Here is a 22,210-nt window from a genome sequence, read left to right on the forward strand (position 1 = left end):
TTTTTTTCCAAGTTGAGCGAGAGGCGGGCGGGGCGGGTCCTCCCGGCCGCCAGGCGGCGCTGTGGCGCTGTGCTGAGGCGGGACCCGAGGCGGTGTCATGGCGGCGCGCTGAGGGGAGTGCGGCGCGATCATGGCGCAGCCGCCGCCGCCATTCCCCACCCGCCTCCCGCCGCCCTTCCGCGCCTTCCCGCCGCCCTTCCCCGGCCCCGCCGTCCGCCCAGCGCCCTTCGCGGTGGGACCGGTGGCACCCCCGCCTTTCTTCTTGCCGCCGCCTGCGGGTGAGAGCGGACCGCGCTTCCCGCCGGGCGTCCCCTACTTAGCGGCTGCCGAGGAGGAGGCGGTGCAGCGGCAGCAGGATGAGCTGTGGCTGTCGCAGTTCCTGGGCCGCCGCCGCGCCGCTCCCCCGCCGCCACCGCCGCCCGCCGCCGCCAGCCCCGGCAGCGCCCGGGCCGTGGCGGTGGCGGCGCTGGGGCGGGTGGCCCGGGTGACAGCGCTCTGCCGGGCCCTGCGGCGCAGCGAGGACGAGGGCGACGAGACGGGCTGGGCCCGGGCCCGGGAGGAGGCGGAGGCGGCGCTGCGGGAGCTGCGGGAGGTCGTGCGGCCCCTCAGGGAGCCCGGCTACGGCGAGGCGCTGCGCAGGAAGGCCGAGAGGGCGAAGAAGAGGAGGCTGCGCCTGCAGCGGAGGAAGCACGAAGCCAGGGCGGCCAAGGAAGAGGAGGCGGCCCGGGCCGCCGAGCGGGAGGCCAAGATCGACCAGTGGCGGGCTAAGTGCATCCAGGAGGTGGAGGAAAAGAACCGGGTACGGTCCCGAGTTCCTGGTCCTGACCCTTCTCGGGGTTCCAGGACAGCGCGGTGGAGCAGGGGTGACCTGCCAGTAACGGGGTCACGGCGGGCTGCGCCTGCCCTACACCTGGCTTTGACCCCCGTGCTTCAGTGGGTCCCCCTGAGCTGCTGCATGACTTCAGCATACTGAGAGGCCGTGCTGTTTGCAAGGCCTGCAGCCTTGCTTCTTGCTTAGAAGTCTTGGTGGGCATCTCGGTTTTGCCATCCTCATGTTTTAGGCCTTGACACGAAATTGGGGTTTAAGCTGTTTCTGGACTCCTGGAGGTTTTCCTATCTGGTCCCAAGTGTCAACCTGTCCACACAGCTCACAGCTGCCTTGTGGTGATCAGTGCTGTTTCAGTATCCATCAGTCTTGCCTCCTTTCATCCTTCTAAAGCTTGTGGTTTACAAGCTTTTTGATCTCACCGGGAAGTAAAACATATCCAAAGTAAAAAACACCACCTCACGTTAGACTTGTTGGGAAGTGCTGCAGGCACCTTTCTGTTGGTTTTTGGCTAAAGAGCTCCCTTTCTGCTGGTCTGCTGGGATGGTCCAGAGCAGCTGCTGAGGAGAGGTTTGTGGTCAGACTGTGGCAGGTTAATGGTCTTTAATTGCAGAACTGTGGAATCGGGATGGTTGCTGTTTATTGTAAAATACTTACCCTAAATTTCTGGTGTTTGAGGCTCTCAGGTTTTCATAATTCATAAATAATCTATGAAGTGTTCAAAAATGTGTGGATGTAGCACTTGATGGCATGATTCAGTAGTGAACATGGTGGTGCTGGGTTGACAGATGGAGTTGATGATCTTTTCCAACCTTAACAATTCCATGATTCTGTGATTTGGCCCAGAATTACGAGTCCCACAGCATTCTTTTTTGTGTTCTGAAGTTCTGTGGTGTTTTAGCCTTTTTTTCATAAAAAAACAAGTCTGGATGTTTGGCTTGACCTGTTGCTGTTATTGTGAAGTCACTCTGCTCTCCAGTGCTTTGCTAATTTCTGAAAATACCATTTGATTCTTGTCTTTGGGGGATATTTCACACATCTCATCTGTTTTTTTTCCTTCCTTTCATAGGAACGAGAGCTGAAAGCTGCTGCTGACAGTGTCCTGTCTGAAGTCCGGAAGAAACAAGCAGATACAAAGAGGATGATGGACGTCTTGCGTGGGTTGGAAAAGCTTCGGAAACTGAGGAAAGAAGCTGCTGCCAGGAAAGGTTCATTATGAGATTGGTTCTAACTTTCTTAATTCCACACACAGGAAATAAGATGGGGGTGCCCTGTGCTGACAGGTGCAGCTTCAAAAAGCTGTGTCTTCATTGTGATTTTAATTACAAAAAGAGTTACAAAACACTGAATTCAGTGGTTCTGTTCCTATGTTTCCAAGCTCTTTCTGGAAGAAGGATTATTCCAGTAAGAATTCCATCTGTTAACAAGGTTAAGCTCATGTTCCTCTGAGATCTTGCCAGCTCTGCTCTCAAGTCTGGTATCCAACCACGTTTGAATCTGAAAATTTAAAATCACTTATCTTCCTGTTCAGGTGTTTGTCCACCTCCTTCAGCAGATGAAGCATTTGAAAGTCAAGTGGAAAGTCTCAAAATGTTGCTCAAAACTCGCACAGAACTGTATGAAGCTGAGGAAAGAGCATTAAGGGTTATGCTGGAGGGAGAACAGGAGGAGGAAAGGAAGAGGGAAATGGAAAAGAAACTGAAGAAGGAAAGGGAAAAACTACTACAGCAGAAACTGGAAATGGATTCCAAGCTGTTTGGGGATCCAGGTAAATTCTGCATCCTATTCTTAACAGTGTTTTTCCATATCACATCCCCATCTCACAGACACTGGATTTGAAATGCAGGCACAGATCTAGCTGAGAAAGGAATAATCCATTGGAATAATTTATGGTCTGAAAATGGGGGATAAACAGAGTGCTGTTAACACCTGTGGTGTAAGAGGAACTGTTGAACTCTTCAACATAGACTGCAGCACATCTCAAGCTGGTTTCATAATATTTTGCAAGAAGAGGTTGTAGATTAAACTGAAGTGAGAATAAACAGAATAGATTGAAGACATCCAGAAGCCAGTAGATGCTTTAGTCTGGTGCTTTGTTAAGTGTGACTCAGGTAATCTGTAAAGATTCAGTGTCCATATGTTCCCCTTTTTTAGATGGTAGAGGCAGGAAATTTTGCTAGTCTTGGCTTTCCTCTGACAGCTGTGGTACAGACCAGGAAATGTGTAACATGTCAACAGTCCTTCATATATCACCTAGGGACCTGATGTCAGATTACAGCTGGGCAGTAGCAAACGATTCTGCAAATCTGGGGCTTCTGAGACACACTAGAATGGAAGGTTTTTCTGGATTATTCAACCATTTCTGTGTCTGTGTTTTCACAGCTGAATTCCCACTCGGCCATCTACTGCAGCCTTTCAGAGACTACTACTTACAAGCTGAACATTCTGTAGCAGCTCTAATCCGGATCAGGTAAAACCAAAGAAAGTATTTTATCATCAGAGTTGGCAAACACTATTTTTTGCAATTGTAAATTCAGTGCTCCTTTTGGTTTGTCAGCTTCCAAATATGGTTATGCAATGGATTGTTCTGTTTTTTTCAAGTTTCTTGCTTGAGTCATATCCAACAGATGCCCGTTTGAGGCAGAGCGTACTTCCATGCATAACCATTCCATTTAACACCAGAACATTGAATTTTCACATTTGTCTTTTGAAAAACAAGTTTAAATTGCAAGTATTGTGGGTTTTGTATCGATCAGTAACATCTATGTGGGTAGATAGTAAACCTTACCACCAAATTAATCCCAGTTCTCCTCTCAAATAACACTCTCTCTGTTAAAGGCATGAATGGGATCAGTACTTGGTGCCCGCTGACCACCCTGAAGGAAGCTGCATCCCTCCAGGATGGGTTCTCCCCAGTCTCCCCACCAATGACACTTGGGCCACTGCTGTCAGATAATTTACTGATAAATTATTTCAGCGTTGGAGGATTGCTTCATTATAATTATGTGTAAATATGAGAGGGTCCAAAGAGGAAGTCTCGTCCTCTCTTTTGACAGCCAGGTACTGGAATGTCTTTACTGGAACATCTTGAAAAAAAGTTTAAGAATTGTTTTTGCTGATTGACTGTGCAGGGAGATAACTGAGCAAGCCCAGAGCTGCCAGGCCTCTCGTGGTGTGGAATTACAGTCCAGCTGCGAGTTCTTGTTAAATCTCAATCTTAATAAAGGAACATTGCTGATGGTGGTATTTGTGCCAGTATTAACATCCTATTTTTAGTGGCTTTTATCTTTATAAAGGATGATGAAAACTTCAGAAATGAAGAATTAAAAAAAAAAAGAAGAGATCATTAGTAAGCATGTTTTTCATCTTAAATGAGGCATGTCAAGCATCACTATCAAAATAGTTCCTGTATTTTTGGGTGTAGAGACAAACCTATTACACATTGAAACGAATTCAAGTACAAACAAGACAGGGTTTTTCAAGGTTGAGTAAAGCAGCTGTTGACATTTTACTTTTGTGGACTAAAACTGATACCAAAACATGGAAAAAATTCCCAGTTGTGGTGAAATAGGTCAGACAGCCATGTGAATAAATACAAATTTGATGAATAAGCCTGCTGGAAAAAACCCTAATAAAATCTGAAGTCTAACCTAATGTAAGCGTTTTGACTATGTAGGTATTTTTGTATAGGGATGTATCTATAATATTTGATTAATAACCACAGCTTTATTTTGTATGTTGTTTTTTTTATACAGAATAAATTGAGAAAAATGGATTTCTGGGGTTTTTTTTAAAAGCATTTTCACGACAGGGGCGAGATTTGTTTGAGCACTTTGCATCAAATACAACTCCAACAAGGAGAGAATTGTTGGGAAAAGGTTTGTGTGAAGGAACTTCTCCCTCCTGCAAGGTGACAGAGTTGACATCTGATGTCAAAGCTTTCCATTTTCTGGACAGCTTGCTTGTAACTGTAACGGGCCATATGGATTTGGAACTTTGCTGTTCTGCACAGATTGCAGTGGCACCTTTCCAGAGCTGCAGTCCTCACTCTTGCTTAGCCCCAGTGTGTGGGAATCTAGTTAATCTGTCCAGTGCTTTGCCTCTTGGCATCACAACAGTGCGTAATTCACACGTCATTGCCTAAATTCAATACTTGGGCCTTAGGTGTAATGTTAGTAGTGTCCTGGCTGAACCTTTGCACTGGTTTCTGTCAGGAAGAGACATGAACTGGTAGTTCCTGATAGAACAGGAGTGCAGAATTTTGCAGTTCTTGCTTGCCAAAATAGAGATTACCATGAAGTCCTCTGCAGGTGGTGTTCTGATTTGCTCTTCCCTATATCCTCCCATCCCTAATGTCACTTCCAGCATCTCATTACTCCAGATCCAAGGCTGAGTCAGATCCTGGAGAGTCTTCCCTGTTGAAAATGTACAAGATCAAATATAAAAATAAAAACAACTGTATAAAACCAATAGAAACCCAACACTTCCAGTTCAGACAGCTTAGTGACCAGAGGATGCTCTTCTTAAACAATTAGGCTCCTTATCCCATCAGCATGTCCGATGGAACACGCCAACCGCTTAAGTTCCGATTATCTCAAAGCTGTCCCAAGTCAGCTGCTTGTCTGACACTGCAGGAATTTAAAGAGCTGAGCAGTAGATAAGGAGGCAGCAAACCAGCAGCCCTGTTCTCCCTGCCCTGCGAGGAGAGAGCTCCATGAGTTCATCTGATGGTAAGGACAGCTTCATATTGCTAATAAACATAGGGCTTGAAAATGCCAGGGGAGGATCTGCCTTTATAATGTTCTGTGTATTTGCTCCTGTCTAACAACATCTGCATTAAAATGTTTCATAGCTTTAGTAACGAAGTCATTGAAGCCACAGGTGAGGAGGAATGTTTAATACCTAAACTCATAAAATACATGGACACAGGGTATTAATTTAAAAAGTGTGTGTTCAGACTTGATTCCCATTTTTCTGATTATAATATTTCCCACTGTTTTTAAGTTTTGAAAACTTAGTGTAGCCCAGAAGAAGAGAGAGGTTGGCCGTGAGTTTCCAAGATTCATCTGTATCCTATTCCACCCCTGGTCCTGGTGCAGTTTGGTTTTCTCCTGCAGTTTAAGCACAGCCTCTTCCTGATGTGAACTGATTCGTGTACTGGCCAGTGTCTGCGATGTGAAAGTGGGCAGGGCTGGTGGGGAGAGCATGAGGTCAGAGCCCTCGTAGGACTTCCCTTCTGGTGGGAATTGATGTTTATAACTGACCCTTTTTTATCCTTATCTAGTAGCATTTTTGTTGTGATTGCTCCTGCCTCAAAATACTTCTTGTTTTCTAAACTGTGGTTTTGGGAATTAACACTTGTGTGACCCTCTCTTAAAGCACAGTATTTATGCTGTGAAATACAGCGAGATACAGTACCATAATTTCCTCTCATTTTCTTCCTTGTGGCTTCAGACACACTCACTATCCATCACCATCCCTTAAAGTAGAATTTGAACGTGAGTGGAGCCATTCTGGGTGACAGATGTTGAGCCACTGCTTTCCTCAGCACCACAGAATTTTGGGAAGAGCCAGTTTGCAGCCCAAGTTGCTGGGAAGGTCTGTCACCCTTGCATGCAGGAGCTGCTCGAGGAGCAGCAGAAAACTGAGGGAAGGTGGTTTCCCTTACAGATGTTTTCAGACGTCAGCTTTGCCAGCGCTGACGTGGGTTGTCCCTTAGGCTGAGCCCTCTTAAGCTGAGCAGATGGCTTGGCTCCATGTGGGCTCCCAACACGTTTCCTGTGTTGCATGTCAGTGGCAGGGCATGTGCAGGAGCACAAAGCTCCTTAGGGGCTTTGCTTCTGCAGAGGTATTAAAGGCCCCTGGCATAAGCAGGCAGAGTGACAATCCTGTTGTCATTCTGGTAGGACTGTCTGAATTGCACCAAGTGATTGTGCATGTTGATTGTGGGTATCACTTTCTATGGCCTAGAAGCTCTTTGTGAGTCCTTTGCCAAAACAGGAAACTACCCTGAACCCCATCTCCCATTATAGACTCTTATTTTTGCTTTAAACAGGCAGTTTAGTCATCCTTGTGTATATTCTTCTGTGTATTTCCTTTTAATGGAATGTTTATTCTTGTTGTCATAGAAGCTGTTTGTTTTTAAAGGAAAAAAATAATTGGGAAAAGCACTTAGGGATGTCACATACGTATTTACAGTGTGACCTGAGGATGAGTGCTGAGGACTTTGGGATGAGCAAGCACATGCTGCCAGTACCAAAACTCAGTGGAACACTGGCTACCACCTCCTAACAGTTTATAAAAGTGATTTTACACACTGTCATCACTGGGAAGCTGAAAGCTCGAGGCTTCATGCAGCAAGTAATGGGGGTTTAGTAAATTGAAACATCAATAGAGACCTGATGGTGACACTTGCAGTAATATTTTCCCTGACAGCATTCCCAGTTCATCAGCAGTTTTTCTCTCCCCTGCAAATCCTGATCTAAAACCATCACCACACTTAAAATGAATGCATGGCTCCTAAAAGCTAATCTTAAAAATAGCTTGTTTGATATCCTCCTAATTCCCAAGCTTGCCTGATGCACCAACTTCCTTGTCTGGCTCCCACTAAGCTGCTGCAGTGCCCAGAGGGATGCCCTCACCCCAGCTCCCTCTGGACGCTCCGTGTGATGGCTTAGCAGCACAAGGCCATGTGCATGAGCTCTGTCACCACAGGTTGTAGACAGGGGAGACCTGCAAGGTGTACTCCTTGGCTGTGCTTTCTCCTGCATTGCTGGAAAAAGTGCTCAGTCCGTCCCCAGCTTGGGGAAGGGAGCGTGCAATGGAACCAGAGGGAGAGGGGGAGACAGGAGGGATGGGAAGCAGCAGGGCAAGCATGAAGGAGAAAAATGCTCAGGATCTCTGCCAAAGGAAGTCATAAGCTTGGTCAGGTCCTGCTGGCTCAAGCTGAGGATAGCAAAGGTTAGTTCAGACAAAGCTTCCTTGTGTCAGTAATAAAGATTTTGACAATCTGCTTTTACCCAGCGGGCACTTGAAACATCTAACATTTCTATCCTTCCAGCCAACTTAAGAGATGCTAATCCTCCCTCTTACAGTTTCTGTTTCCCCTCCTCCAGCAGCAAGAAATCAGGCAGCATCAATGAACTACCTGGATGAAGTTCCCTTCCGGATGGCCATGAGCCTCAGTGGGGACTCAGAGGGAGAAATAACTTTAGTCACTGCCCTGGACATTGAGCTCCCTGACTGCACCGACATCCTCATGAGCACCATGGTGAGTTCACACCCGTGTCACCGCTGAGGGATGCTCAAAGGGATGTCAGCAGTGTTCTCATGAAAGAAGGGAAGGGAAACCTGTCTGATCTCCTCGTCACTGGCTGGTTTGCAGCAGTATTGGGAGGAGGTGAGGATGATTTGTGGTGTGTGGCAGTGATGATGGGGTTGGTTTGGGGCTGCTTTCTGAAAATCTTTTCTGAGCAGGTGGGTTAAGCTTTTCTTAGATAGGAAAACAAACTTGGATAGGAGGACAAACTTCAGGCTCTGCTCTGGGGTTGTTTTCTACTCTGGAGTTATCACCATGTCATTTATTAATAATATTTATTAAATATTTACCAATAAATCTACCAGCTATAAGCAGACAATACTACCTGTGCTGGAAGAATTCAGATAGTGTTTATATCTATAGATATACATATACATATATATACACCCTGTGTTTCTCCCTATTTGGGGAACATTTAGTGCTCCCCTCCAAGGCCAAGCCATTGTGCTTGCTGCTGGTCCAGGCTGATCCTTGTGGAGGGACATGAGGGTGTTTTCTTCAGGGAGGCTGATTTGGGTCCACAGCTGACCCAAGTGGCAGGAACAGTAAAAACAGCATTCCTGGGCTGTGAATGTACTTGCCTGCCTGTCAGGAGGAGACCTTGTTTGGAGAGCTCTGGGACAGGCAAGGCTTGTTTGTTCCAGGAAAACCCTCAGATTTCAGTCACAAACACACTTATATTTTAAGCTGAACTATGTGGAAATGACAACTCTGTTTGGGGACCAGCCGAGACCCTGGCACCGCTAGAGAATCCTATGGCTGGTTCTGCTGCTGCCTGAGGTGGCATCTCCCTTCTTGGTGGCTTCTGAGCCCCTGAAGTGGCTCTGCCAAGCACTGCTAAGGAGAGTCACAGACTCTGCCACTATCCTGGGGGCAGCCTGTAGCTGGATGTAGTGCCTTTCTGGAGCTGCCTACAATTGGGATGTCTGCACACTCCTGCCTCCCACAGTCAAAATGACACAAACACTTCCAAGCACAAAACAATTCTCCAGAGAACTGTAGGTGCAACGCACAATAGTAATGACTTCATAGATAAGAGTGTTTTCAAGTATGAATTTGGGGATTCCCTACAGAGATGAGGCTGGCACTACCCAATCCTACAGCCAGCCCTAATGCTCAGGGAAATAGGAGCTGATGTGGGAAGACTGCAGGCCTTATGATGCCTCATGGAGTGCATGGTTTGCTCCATGCCTCTTGGTCTGGTTTCACATGTTCTCACCAGCTGCTTCTCGCTCTTCCCTAGCACGACTTCTCGCTGGAAAGGAAAGTGCTGTACTGGGTGGAGGTGGCCTCTCAGCAGCAAACTTCCCGCCATCGAGTCACCTCCGAAGTCGTCCCCACGGCTCCCCCGTGCTGGCTGCTGCTGGTGGATCCCGCCGACAGCTACGGCGGGCGGGGGCGGGACGGGGCGGTGCGGCGCTCCATCAGCCTGAGCGCTGCCGACAGCTCCTACGGGCACGCCAAGGGCAGGGCGGTCCTGTCCGACACCGAGAGTGACACCTGGCACTCAGATGAGGGCGAGTACTCAGATGATGAGTACTCCTCAACCTCTTGGGAAGAGAATGACAAAGATGAAACGCTCCTCTCCAGGAGGAGAAGCTCTGGGAGAAGTGTGTCTTCACGGCCCGGCTTTTACCAGAGCCGACCAAAGACATCACCTTGCTTGCTGGAGCCCTCACCAGAGAACAGTGTCCACAGCCCAGCCAGCCCAGACCCCAGCAGGCAGAGAAGATCCATGGTGATCTTTAACAACATGAAGAATGAGCTGGAAGCCGCCAGGAGGAAGCTGGCTGCTTTGGTGCATCCATTGAACAGAGCTGCCACAGGGAGCAGGGGGATCCTGGTGCCACGGCTGCTCCCCCAGTGCCCCGGCTCCAACCGCAGCGTCAAGTACGGGCCAGATCCAGACGTGTCCCAGCAGGGGACCGATGTGCCGCCCCCTCCGGCCGCAGCCACGCCGATCCCTCCTATCAAGCAGCACAAGCCCACGGTACCGGTGAGGAGCTTCCTCTGGTAGCCCTTTGTTCATGGCTGAGAGAGGAGGGAGGTGGAGGGCATCGAATTGGTCTTATTTGGTGGGGTTTGTCTTGCAAAAAGGAACAGAAATGGGGCTTTGGAAACACTGGACCTATGAGGAATTGCTGGAGTTTTCACAAGAAGTGAAGAAAGGGTTTGATTCTTTCATTGAGGTTGAAAGAAGTTTTCACATTACAGGGTGCACATTTACTTGATCTGTCCAAAAGATCTGTTTCCCCCAAGAAGGGTCTAATCTGATTTTCAATTGAATCACTTAAAAAAAGTGAAATATGGAGGTTTGTCCTCTTTTTGTAACACTGTCCCATTCTAACAGATATAAGCAGGGTTTCTAGGAAAATGTCCCCTTACAGTCATTATGTCTTTTCTAGGAAACATTGGACTTCATAGTCCTACTAGAAATACAGATCATTTAGTGATACAGACAGTGATGTGAAAGGATGGAATAAATAATACTCTGTCACCTTAAATCTGAATTGCACCTTGCTTTTAAGAAATTGCATCTAATCCAGCTGCTTGAGAGATTTAGGAGATGAATTGCTGAAAACCTGCAATAAAACCATCAGACACATGAATGACCAGGTTATTTATATGCAGTTGCATTTGACATGAAGTAATTAAGATAAGATTTGTGTATTTGTACAACGCCCACCCTGAGCACTCTTCTCGGACCTGTATCTACAGCTGAGCCTGGATTTAATTAAACCCAGTCTCATTTGATGCCCATTTGATGTTCCTTGTATGGGAATTTTCCTCTTCTGGAGAGCAAGGTAACCACCAGCATTGCCTCAACCTGGGTTGTTTCACTTCATTCCATCACTTGGAGCAACAGGACCATCTGTTTTTTTCCTTGCAGTCCCTCAGCCCCTATACTTGCCTCCCCCCTGCCTCCACGCCCGGACGACCTCTCAGCTCCCACAGATCCCAGCCGGATTCCTCAGCTGACCTGCTCTCTGCGCTGAGCCAAGAGGAGCGAGACCTCATCGAGCCTGTCATAGCCCTGGGCTACCCCACCCAGAAAGCCATCCTCACCCTCCAGAAGACTGGAAGGCAAAGCTTAAGTCAGGTTGGTAGAGCTGGCACAGCACTGTGAGGAACTTTTGGTAAAGGAGAGCTTCATTTTCATGGAGAAAGGAATGGCTGTCTTCTTTGGGGTAGATTTTTCATGGCCTTGCCTTTCCACTTTGGTGTCAGACCACAGCTGACAGGATTTTCCATGAGATTACACTTTTGCTATAATAAAATAGCAATGAGTTGCCCTCAGCTTTTCAGCTCATAATCACGGCTGGCTTTGTTATCTGTTCAATCTGTTGTGTGAAGCATCGTGTCCTTTTGAGGTACAAATTTTGCCCCCATATATGGAAACTTTTTGCACATCATTTTTCCCAGCTGTTGGATTTGTGTGATTATTTCCATGGCTCATCCTGTCAGAGTGGGACTGTAGGAATACCTTGGAGATTTGGTTGGAATCTCTCCAAAACACAACTTCCTTGTGTTGGAACAGCCAGGGAATCCATGCAAACATTGCAGCGGAGTCCCAGAGCTCTTTTCCCGAAGAGCCCTCTATAATAACCTGAAATTCGTTGAAAATACTTAACATGCAGCCTCTTCCTATCCCTGGTATGTGAGTACATCCCTGCCTGCTGTGCTGCATCCTCATTCCCAGTGTCTCTGTTTGTTCAGATGAATGTCAGAAAGTCCAGGTGGGCTCAGAGCATCCATGACATGAAGGAAGCTGCTGGCTCTGACTCCTTCGGCAACCTGGGGCTGGACCTGCCCATGCCAGCAGAGGATTTTAGGGCTAAATTATCCAAGTAGTTCTTGCAGAGAGAGAAGGGTCTTAATCACAGCTGAGCAAGAGGGATATCCATGGGGCTGTCAAGCCAGGGAGCAGGAGCAGACCCTGGCAGGGCACCGAGCAGTCGCTGCTGGCTGCCAGTCTCCTTGCCATTCCCCTGGGAGCTGCCTCTGCTTTGTGGGCCAGCTCTCACCCACCCGGAGCTGCTCTGTGGCTGAGTCATCCTGCAGCTTCCGGCTGGACCAGCTCCCCAGGGCTCACTGGAGTTTCAGGCTGAGGTGGGAAGGGAAGCTTTATGTCTTCAATCCATAGAGGTTTCATCTAGGTACAAAGAGATGGGCAGAGCCCAGGTCATGTTGTTTCATAGAGCCATCCGAGGGTGTCTTTAGCAACTGCTGGCTTCAAAATGAAGAAACAGTGCATCTTATTAAGGGGGAAAATGGGTACAGCCTGCTCTCTTCTGTATAAACACCAGGACTCCCACTCCCTTCAGAAGAGATTACTGCACCAAAAGAAAATGTCTGCCTTCTATCCCATGACTTCTTCACTAGTTCCCATTTTTCCCATTTATGCCCAATGCAGCCAAGATAAAGCCTGATCCTTCATGCATCTTTTACAAGTACCAAACTAGTCTGAATCTTCCTGGAAAATATGTTCCAGCTGAAGTTAAAAAGAAGACCTGTGCTCTTTATTGCTTGCTGGTGATAACTGATGTTTCGATGTGTGATAATGACTACTTCAACTGTGAGGATTGATGGAAGTACCAGATGGTAGCCAAAAATTTCTCAACTTCCTTGCAGTGTCAAGTGAAACTGGCAGAGCCCACTCCAGTAGAGAAGGCAAAGCCTTCTGTAGCCTTCCTCAGAAGCAATGCTTTCCTAATTTTGGTAGAAGAACTTCTCTGAAAAGCTCAATCAGGATTAGTTGCCCCAGCATGCCAGATCAATGGTCAATGATAATTGATCAATTCAGAATGCATCGTTGATCCATGTAGCCCTCAATGTACATGTGAGCTGAGACATGACAAAGGCTGCAGCTGATCAGTGTTAAAAAACCTCTTCTTGTTTAGTCTTGAGGACATTTATATATATTTATATAGTATTTTTAATTTTAAAAAATATTGAGTTGACAAAGGTACTGATTTCATGCTGGGCTTGACCAGTACTATCTGTGTTATGCTGTGGGTGAGTGACTGTTCTTCCACAACGGGGGAAGAAAATGCAGCAATGATCTGGGGTTGTCATTAGCCTGGTAACAAGGGAAATAATAGGAGGTGTGGAATGCCAGTGACCAGTGACTGTCTCCTTTCTGAGTTACTGGGCTCCTTAAAGCTGACATTTCTGAAAATCCCTACTCGACTGTTCAGCCAAAATAGATCAACTCAATGTTTGAGAGACTTTCTTCGTCTTTTTCATGTATTTTGTGGCCTTCCACTGAGTCCTTCTCTTTGTCTATGGCAGTGCTGGGGAGGGTGGAAGTCTATGTGCTGGTGAATCTGGGGAGAAATGAATCAGCTTCTTAGATGTAGAAGCTTTGGAGAGACCTGTGGGATGTTTTTATTCCCCCTGCTATTGTATAGCTCATTTATTATTGCCTGTCCCATATGTTTTTGGACAGTGAGTGATTCTTGCAGTATTTAAAAGATGCTGCTGGGAATTGTGCTGTCAGCACTCCAAGAACAACGAGGAAAGCCAAAAATAACTGTTTACTTTCACTAATGACAGCACACAGGTCTCCCCTGGGGTGAGTTTTGCACTTGGACCTTGGAGCAAATCCATGGGTCCCTGAACCCCAGCACATCAAAGAGATGCGGGATCAGCTGAGCAAAGTCATCCCACTAGGACAGGCTCTGCCTCACCCTGCAGCCTGGAGTACATCACTGGAGCATCTCAGATGTTCATGTTTGTTTTCCTCCTTGTCCTCCCTCCACCTTGTTCCCATTCCCACTTTGGGAGGGTGAAGGGGGACCAAGATGTTGTCTCCCACTGGGAATCCTGCAGACAGACAGACCACCCTGGTTGATTATTAGATGGGAACTGGCAAGATGGTGGTGGCTCATGTATCCCCCATGGTGTGTCCCTGGGAGGTGGCAAGGGGGATCCTGACTGGCCTTGCTCCCCATGCCTGCAAGGCTGGATTTAACCTGTCTGTCTTCCTCTGCAGTTCCTGAGCTACCTAGGTGCCTGTGATCGGCTGCTGAAGCAGGGCTATGAGGAAGGGCAGGTGGAAGAAGCCATGGAAATGTTCCAGTACTCAGAGAAAAAGGTCAGAATGGGATGGCACAGCCCAGTCCTTTGTGCTGTGTCCTCTAGGCTCTTTTTCAGTGGGCTGCACTCTTCCCTCTGCCTCCCCAGGCCCTCCTGCAGCCTCATGGAGGGCCAGACCTCTAGGGCAGTGTCACCATAAAGACCCCTGGGGGAGGACACCTGCTCCTTCACTCTTTTCTGCCTTTCTTCTCACCCTATTATGTGGCATGATGATCACTCAGCCCCTGCACAAGGAATCTCATCCAGAGCTCACCAGCACTCACGCTCTCTCCTGCTTTCCAGCTCTCCCTTCTACCCCCAGGGAGGAGAACCATGGAGAACTGGTCATTTGTCTCCATCATCAGTCCCCCGTGGGGGTGATGAAGAGCCTGGGGAGGTAGAACTGCATGAAGTTTGGCCTGGCAGCATTTGCCAGGATGCTGATGCCTGTAGGATTGCCATGTCACTTCTCCTTAGGGCAGTGACAGTGGGAGGGCACCTGGGTCTCAGTGTCAGGGAAGGGTTTATTTATTAAGGACACAACTCTGGGTGATGTTGTGGTGCTGGGGCCGAGCCTGAGCAAAGTGGGGGAGCAGGGCAAATTAATTCCGGCTGTACTCACTGCCATTCCCTGCTTTCTTCATAATGCAGGCAAACACTGCATGGAATTGATATAAATGTTATAAGGAATAGTGAAGCTAGAGGCTGACTTTATTAATTATTTCTTATTTAAGTAGTTTCAATGCTACCAGGGATATGTGTGCCCTCAATTTGCTGTCACGGTGATACCACCCAGCCAGATCTTCTGGCTGCAGCCTTGTCTCACAGCACTGCTTTTGCTTCAATCACACAATATATCCATCCATTAGAACACGATTCTTCTCTCCTCCTTCTTCCTCCAGGCAGCTGAATTCTTGCATCTGTTGGCTCAGTTTAATGATATGGGCTTCCAGCAAAATGAAATCAAAGAAGTTCTTTTGCTTTGTGGGAATCAGAGGGAGAGGGCGCTGGAAGAGCTCGTGATGAAAACCCACTGAGCAGCATCCTGGAGCAGTCAGCTTCCCTCTCCACTCCAGACAAGAAGGACTCAGGTGATTCTGCTGCTCCATCCCCACCCCTGGAAGCACCAGACACACAGCTTCACAGCTCTGCCTTGGTATTTCATTTTATGGACATCCTTCATAAGAGGGTTTGTCATTCAGGCACCGACTGCCTAGCAGGAATGTTTATCTCCTCACCCACACATCCCCACCCTTGATCATCTCATCTGTTCAGATTAGATGAAAGAAGATCCAAACCGCCTTCGGCTTAGATTTTTGCAAAACCCAAACCAAACCAGTATTATTCCTCCACCTGGGGTGATGGATGTCATGTTTTCAGCTGCAATCAAATGGGAATTCTTAAAAGATTATATAAATCAACAGAAGAATTTGTTTTCCTAAAATCTGAAGGTTCCTGCAGGAACATGTGTTGGTCCTGGCTTGGGAAGAGTCTCAGCTGACTTAGTCATGGTTGAATATCATAATTGAAACCCACTTTGATCACATTAGCTTCTCCTTTTAAACCAGAAATGTGAGGAAAATGCACAGTTCCGTGTGGGTAAAGAAAGAAAACAAGCTGCCCTTGCTCTGAAATACATAACGTTTATCCAGTGCAATGAAAAATGGTGAAGGCAAAAGTTTGTCCTCAGGCAACTTCATGAAATCAGAGCAGAGAGATGGGGAACTGCTCACTGCCCTCATGCTCTGCCCAAATCAGGAAAATTCAGGGTATGCTTCCCTAAACTGTGAAGACAGGGGCTCCAAATGAAGTGAAGCATGAATGTCAGCATCAGGAACATCTGGATGCCCATGGGAATTTCTGTATGTAACTGAAGGACAGAGAATGGGAGATTCATATCACTGTACAGGATGTGTGTCTTGGCTTGGCAGTGGAACAGTGGACAATGTTTTCACATAAAGTATGTTATTTTCCTGTGAATTAGATACAGATGTAATTTCTTTGAGTAAAGATGCTTGGGGGTTCTTCTGCAACATGTTTGTCTTTTTCTGTCAGGATGCCAACTGGCACAACCCAGCAGAGAAAATCCTTAGTTGTAGTAGTGCCGTTTTCCATCATACCCTTCCAAACAATCTCCCAGTGCAATGTGCTGCCATCAAGGTAAAACACTATGTCCCTTCTCCCTGGATCTCCAGGTGGGTGCCAGACAGCAGCAGGAAGGTACAGGTACAAGGAAGGTACAGCTCTCCATGGCTGCCTTGACTCTTGCCTGGATGCAACAAGAAAACTTGGCATCCAGGTTTTGGAGGAGTTGACCCATCCTTCCCCAAGGATGCTTTATTCCTACTCTTCTTTAATGGCATTGAAATGGAAGACATGGCACCCTGTATGTCCTAGGGAGATATTCCTGGGGAGCTCACAAGCTCCTCTTGGAACTCCCAGCCCTGTTTTTCCTCCTGCTTTCCCTTGGTTATACAAGCTTTTATTTTTGATACAGCCCTTATAAGGCAAGTCCATCTACAGACAGCTTTTCCTGACATTCCCCCTTGCCAAGATGATGTCACCTTAAAAAGGAGACTTGCAAAAGGTTAAACTGTGATTAGGCAGATCGCATCGCCTCGAACTGTGATCTTTGGCGGAGCGAGCACCGTGAGGATGGAAAGGGGAAGATAAGGGTGCTGTGCTGGTGCCAGTGGTGCTGAATTCTGGTGGAGAAAAGCACACTGGCAGCATTGTGCCAACTCACTGTGCAAAGGCTGAGCAGCTTCTCACCCGCCTTAGTGATTTGCTTGGTCCTGGATCTTGGATCGCTCCTTGCAGAGGTAAGAAATGTATCTTTTTTACTCCCTTTGCACCTAAAATTATCTTGTGTTACTTTCTGGATCACAGTCTGGATTGATGGATGCAACAAATGGCTCTTGGGAGCATCAGCTGCCTGCCAAAACTCACACTTTCCCTCAAGTGCTACACTTAAAATCTTAAAACTTTTTGCATTTTGTTGACAAATATCTTTGTAAAACCCCAAACTGTCAAGAAGTAGCATGTGGAGGTGGGGAAGAGGTTGTATCACTTGGTGTCAGAGCTGGAGGGAAGGGGTGAGCCTGCCAAGTTCTGTGGTCCAGGGTTGGCCACAGAAGCCCAACATAAATATTTTAATAACAGAATTATTTTAACTTCATTTTAATGGATGTTTAAGCAGTTTGTTCAGCTTAAAATTGTTTTAAAGCAACATGTTTCCATGTGCTGCTCTCAGGAGTTTGAAATGTTAATTGGCTTTGTCTGGGAAGGGGACAGTGATTTGGTTTGATTTGATTTGATTTGATGGGTTACTGTAACATTCCACCTGGAGACTGCAATGCTGCTCAGCTCACAATGCCCACAGTGCGGGGCTGGGACAGGTCTGTCAGTGTCCCCTGCCTCCCCTGTACCACCACCAGACCTGCAGCTCCACCAGCAGCAGTCCCCTCATGGGTGACATCAGGGTGGTGGCCTGGCCCAGTGGCAGAGAGCAAATGGGGACAAAGTACACCCAGTGGTTTTCCATCTGGCTGTGGGTGCAAGCTGGGGTTTTCTGGTTTGTTTTGGTTTGCAGTTGCGTTGAGTGGATTTATTCTTAAATGCGGGAACTGTTTTGAAAATGCTGAGAACTTGGCCAGGATCAGCAGTGGAGGCATTTGAGGCATCCCAGCTGGTATCCCTTCCGCTCCCTCCCAGCCTGGACAGCACAGGCAGCCCAAAGCCTGCCCCATGGATGGGAAACCAGCTGAGCCAGGTTCTGGGTTTGCTGCTATTCTGGTTTCTGTGGTCGCAAAGGGAAGCTCTGTGCTCCCCAGCCGTCCCCAGAGCTGGTGTTGAGGGCTGTGAGCCCTCAACACCAGGTGGTGGGATCTAATGGGAACAGCTCCTCTGGCTGTGGAGCTCTACAAGCCTGGTATCACCATGTAATGGCTCCCTCTCCCTCATTCCCTTTTGGCACTTTCTGTGCCTCCAAGCTTTGCCATGTCCTCAAAAGACCCTGACTTGGCTCAAGCAGGTCTCTGGTGAGAGCCAGCACTTGCCACTCCGTAGGGTCTGTGCTGGGGCCTGAGGGGGGTGATTGATGGTTCCCAGGTCCCAGAAAACCCTTGGTACATTAGGCACCTGATGCTCAGGAACTGCTTTCCTTCACTCCTCATCTCTCCTCCTTCTCCCAGGACCCGGCTGCAGCCACAGAGAATCCCCAGGGGAGTGTGAGGCTGTGTGGGAACTGCATTCCCACGTAAGGCTCTGAAACTGAGCTGCAGCTGAAAAAGCATTAAGGGGCAGAAGCAAGTCTTGACATAGATCCCTGTTAGGAGGTATCTTCTTTCAGAAGCACAGGAGAAAAAAAAACCCAAACCCAACAGTAATGAAAAACACAGTAATGAGAAGCTTTTCTATAGCTTTCCTTTTAATTCCAGCATGTAATGAATGATTTCCCATCAAGGCAGAGAGAAGGTGGAATGCTGCACACTCTCAGAGTGCAATCAGAATAAATAAATACCATGTTTGCATCTCTGTGGTATCTGTCCTCTACAGCAGCCACAATGTCCTGCACACAGCTGTCTGGTGAGCTCATGGCTGACAGGACTTTGTGCCCGTGCAGAGCAGGAAGAGGCAGACAACAGCTGCCCTTTTCTTCTGGCAGGGTCTAATGTCACCACCAAGGTCCAACATGCTGCATCCCAGGACCTGAGCACAGGTCATGGAGGAGGAGAAGAGCCCAGGGGTGCAGTGAGTGCAGAGCTGAGGCCATGTGCAAGGAGAGCATCGTGACACGGGATGCGGGACCAGCTATGTTGCGATGTCGTGGTCACGTCTTGGCAGCCGCAGGAGGAAGGTCTGCAGGGAGCCGCTGCGGGGGAAACCTGCCCGCTCCTTCTTCTGCTTCCAGGTCTCCTCTTCCACGGAGTAGAGGAGTGTCAACATCTTGTTGACAGTGTAGATGGTGTCACCCCTGACTACAGCAGTGAAGAGAGCTCCCTTGCTGTTCATGAACTGCCCAGGCAGGGCGCTCCACTGCCGGGATGTCAGGTTGAAGCAGTCGATGACACAACGCAAGAAGTCATCGTAGGGGCCGTTGCGCATGACGTAGAGGTTGTCACGATGTGCCACCATGCAGTGCCCATAGCTCTGGTGCCGCTTGAGCTCGGTGACAGGAAGCCACGCGTCTTGCCGGGTCTCATACTCATAGATGACAGTGGTGTCCAGTGGCTGCCACAAGCAAACGAAGATCTGCCCCAAGGCTTGGGCACAGGGTGCTGCCGTGCTCGGTTGTGGCAGGTCAGAGACAAACGTCCAGGTGCTGGAGGCCAGGTCATACCTCTCCACGGACTTGAGCGAGATCTTCTCGTACTCACCGCCGATGGCGTAGAGATAGCCCTCGTGGCCCACCAGCCTGACATCGTAGCGCAGCTGGTGAGGGCTGGGGAACTCACTCCAGGTGTTGTCATCAGCATCGTAGCAGAAGCTGCTCTCCACCACCTGTTTGTTGGCCCCATAGACGCCACCCACGATGTAGATTTTATTATCCATGGTTGCCATGCCAGCTAGGAACGTGCTGGCACTCAGCGGAAGGCAGGAGAGGGTCCTCCATGTGTTGGTCTCCTCATCCAGGTAGCAGATGGTCCTGGAGAGGTCCTCCAAGAACTCAAAGGTGGGTGTGTGGGCTCCCACTGCCACAAAGGTGCTGGGTAGGAGGGCTTCCACATAGGCCAGCAGGTCATCAGGGAGGCAGTCCAGGTACTCCTCCAGCTCAGCGTAGCTGTCCCTGATGTAGAGTGCGGCACAGTGGAAGAGATCCAGGAGGCCAAATATGGCAGCGGCTTGGTACAGCAGGATGCAGTTGTCAGAGTTGATGGAGTGGATCAAGTACTTGGCCAAGGGCTTCACCTGCAGGAAGGCAGCACATTCCACGGCCTGGAAGGTCTCCTCACTGCCAAGGATGGGCCTCTCACCCGCCAGCACTCTCAGCATGGCGAGGAACCCAGCTGCGCTCAGCTCCCCCAGCCCGATCTCCTCCTGCGTGCTCTCCCTCATGCCTGAGCGGAAGAGGGCACGGAAGTACTCACTGCTCTCCACCAGCAAGGTCTTCTCCACCGAGAATGACTGTTCCTCAACCCGGATACGCACCCGCTCTGGGGGCCCTGTCTGGGAACCTTCTTCCTCTGGGGTCATCCTCACCCAGGACCTCAGCAGCTCTCAGGGGAGGGGGAGCACTCAATGCCCCTCTGTGCCGTGCCCCTGCACAGCCCCCTCTGGCCTTCTCCACCCTTTGATGCTTTTGCTGCACTGCCCAGCGGCCTTGTAATATAAATACCTTGGGCTAAAGATAGCTGAGCTCGTGACCGGGGCCCTTCAAAGGCATCCACCAGGCTCAGCTGCCCCCCCAACCTCAGGCAGGGTTCCAGTGTCACCAGGCAGCACTGGGCACAGCAGAGGTGCCTGGATCATCCCATAGAGTATGCCCAGCCACTCAGGAGAAACTGGGTTTTCCTCTCTCCAGTCTCAGGCATCTTCCTTGTGATGACCTAAGGAAAAGTCCCCAACCTGGGGAGAACAACACACTCGCATGGCTAGAAAGAGCAAATGGCCACACTATTTTCTTTTCCTTTAAAACATGGAGTTTACAGCTCAGAGAGGTAAACAGCATCAGCAAATCTCATTGCCACCCAGCTCAGCCATGGGAAAGGGGCTTGGCTGTTCCTCAAGTATTGCTGTGGGCAGGGAGAGACCTTCCTTTGTGACCCTCCCCATGGCAGTGGCATCTGCAACATCCATCCCAGCTGCAAGGAGAGATAAGCCAGCCTGTGCTTCACCTGGGGATCTCATGGTGAAAAAAAAAGGAAGTGCAGCAACCTCTTCTCACCAAATACCTCCCCTCTGGCCTCAGGACTTGCCCAGCTCCCACATAATACCTGGCTGTGGGAAGAGATAAACCCCTGTTTACTGACACAGAGGTTGACACTCAGGAAAAGTGTTATTTGTGGCACATCACTTGTTTGTGTGCTAATCACAGCTTGTTCTGGCTAGAAATCCCATCTCAGCTCCGCTGTGGGGTGCCAAGGAAGGCTGACAACAGGGGTCACTTGGGGGCTCCTTCCTGGATCTCCCCATCACTATGTGTGATTAGTTTGCAACTGGTACTTTGTTCTGATGAATAATTTAACCTGAACAGCTCATACTGTTGAAGGACTATTTTTTGCTCCCTCCTTAACCCCCTCATCCCAGCAGCTGGGAACTTTCCAGGCAGTGCATGATGGCAAAGCTGCTGCCTCAGGACTATGGCCACAGCAGGTTCCCCCAAAAGTCTGAGTTTAGGGGAGAATGGGAGAGTTTTGCGCTTGCGCCTCTGTCATTGATCCTCATGGATACCCAGCTTAAAATACCATGTTTAGTTTCAATTGCTTTTAAGCACCCTAGACCTGTTACCAAAGGGGGTCTGGTAACCCCAGAGGGTATTAGAGGGGGTTTGCTTCCTACAGGGGAGTTATCCCTTTGATCCCCATCCTCCCCATTCTTGAGGTTTGCAGGGACTTCCACACTCCCAGACTATTTCGGGAGGGTTTAAAAATATCCTGCCTGTATTAACGGGCAATATTCCCAAGGGCGCAGCAGCCCCGCATGGCCACGGAGCAGCCTTCGCCCCCCAGCCTCGACTGTCCCCACCCTGCAGTCCCTCTGGGCCGGCCCAGGGGCCGTGTCCTGTGGTCCTGGGCACTGAGCCCTATCCCAAATGGTTGTGATCACCATGACAACGCTGACTTCAGCCTCCGCCACCTACTCAGGCTCAGAGCCACTGGGTGCCGGCTGATGGATTGGTACAGGCATTGGTGAGTACTCCCCGGGCTCCCTTTTCCTCTTGGGACCGAGTCGTTTGGGTGGGAAAAGGGTATTTTTCTCCCTCGAAAGCCTCTATCGGCAGCAGAAGGTGTCCGTGCTTAATTGCATCCGAAGGAGCTGGCCAGGTG

The 22,210-nt window shown here is 48.9% G+C and overlaps 3 protein-coding genes across 3 annotated transcripts; 2 read left to right on the forward strand and 1 right to left on the reverse strand.

The window, feature by feature from the left end:
• Positions 1–106: 106 nt before the first annotated feature.
• On the forward strand, positions 107–4,601 carry PDCD7 (programmed cell death 7). The gene is made up of 5 exons (XM_062501312.1): positions 107–799; positions 1,896–2,034; positions 2,358–2,594; positions 3,209–3,296; positions 3,665–4,601. The coding sequence occupies exons 1-5, from the start codon at positions 131–133 to the stop codon at positions 3,780–3,782; spliced, it is 1,251 nt and encodes a 416-aa protein (XP_062357296.1). The 5' UTR covers positions 107–130; the 3' UTR covers positions 3,783–4,601.
• UBAP1L (ubiquitin associated protein 1 like) lies at positions 3,857–16,202 on the forward strand. The gene is made up of 6 exons (XM_062501310.1): positions 3,857–3,886; positions 7,942–8,096; positions 9,388–10,140; positions 11,035–11,244; positions 14,140–14,241; positions 15,125–16,202. The coding sequence occupies exons 2-6, from the start codon at positions 7,965–7,967 to the stop codon at positions 15,257–15,259; spliced, it is 1,332 nt and encodes a 443-aa protein (XP_062357294.1). The 5' UTR covers positions 3,857–3,886; positions 7,942–7,964; the 3' UTR covers positions 15,260–16,202.
• A 2,832-nt stretch (positions 16,203–19,034) lies between these two features.
• KBTBD13 (kelch repeat and BTB domain containing 13) lies at positions 19,035–20,417 on the reverse strand. The gene has a single exon (XM_062501691.1). The coding sequence runs from the start codon at positions 20,415–20,417 to the stop codon at positions 19,035–19,037; it is 1,383 nt and encodes a 460-aa protein (XP_062357675.1).
• Between the last annotated feature and the right edge of the window lie 1,793 nt (positions 20,418–22,210).

The sequence above is a fragment of the Cinclus cinclus genome, chromosome 13 (genome assembly GCF_963662255.1).
Source record: "Cinclus cinclus chromosome 13, bCinCin1.1, whole genome shotgun sequence".
Classification (NCBI taxonomy): Eukaryota; Metazoa; Chordata; class Aves; order Passeriformes; family Cinclidae; genus Cinclus; species Cinclus cinclus.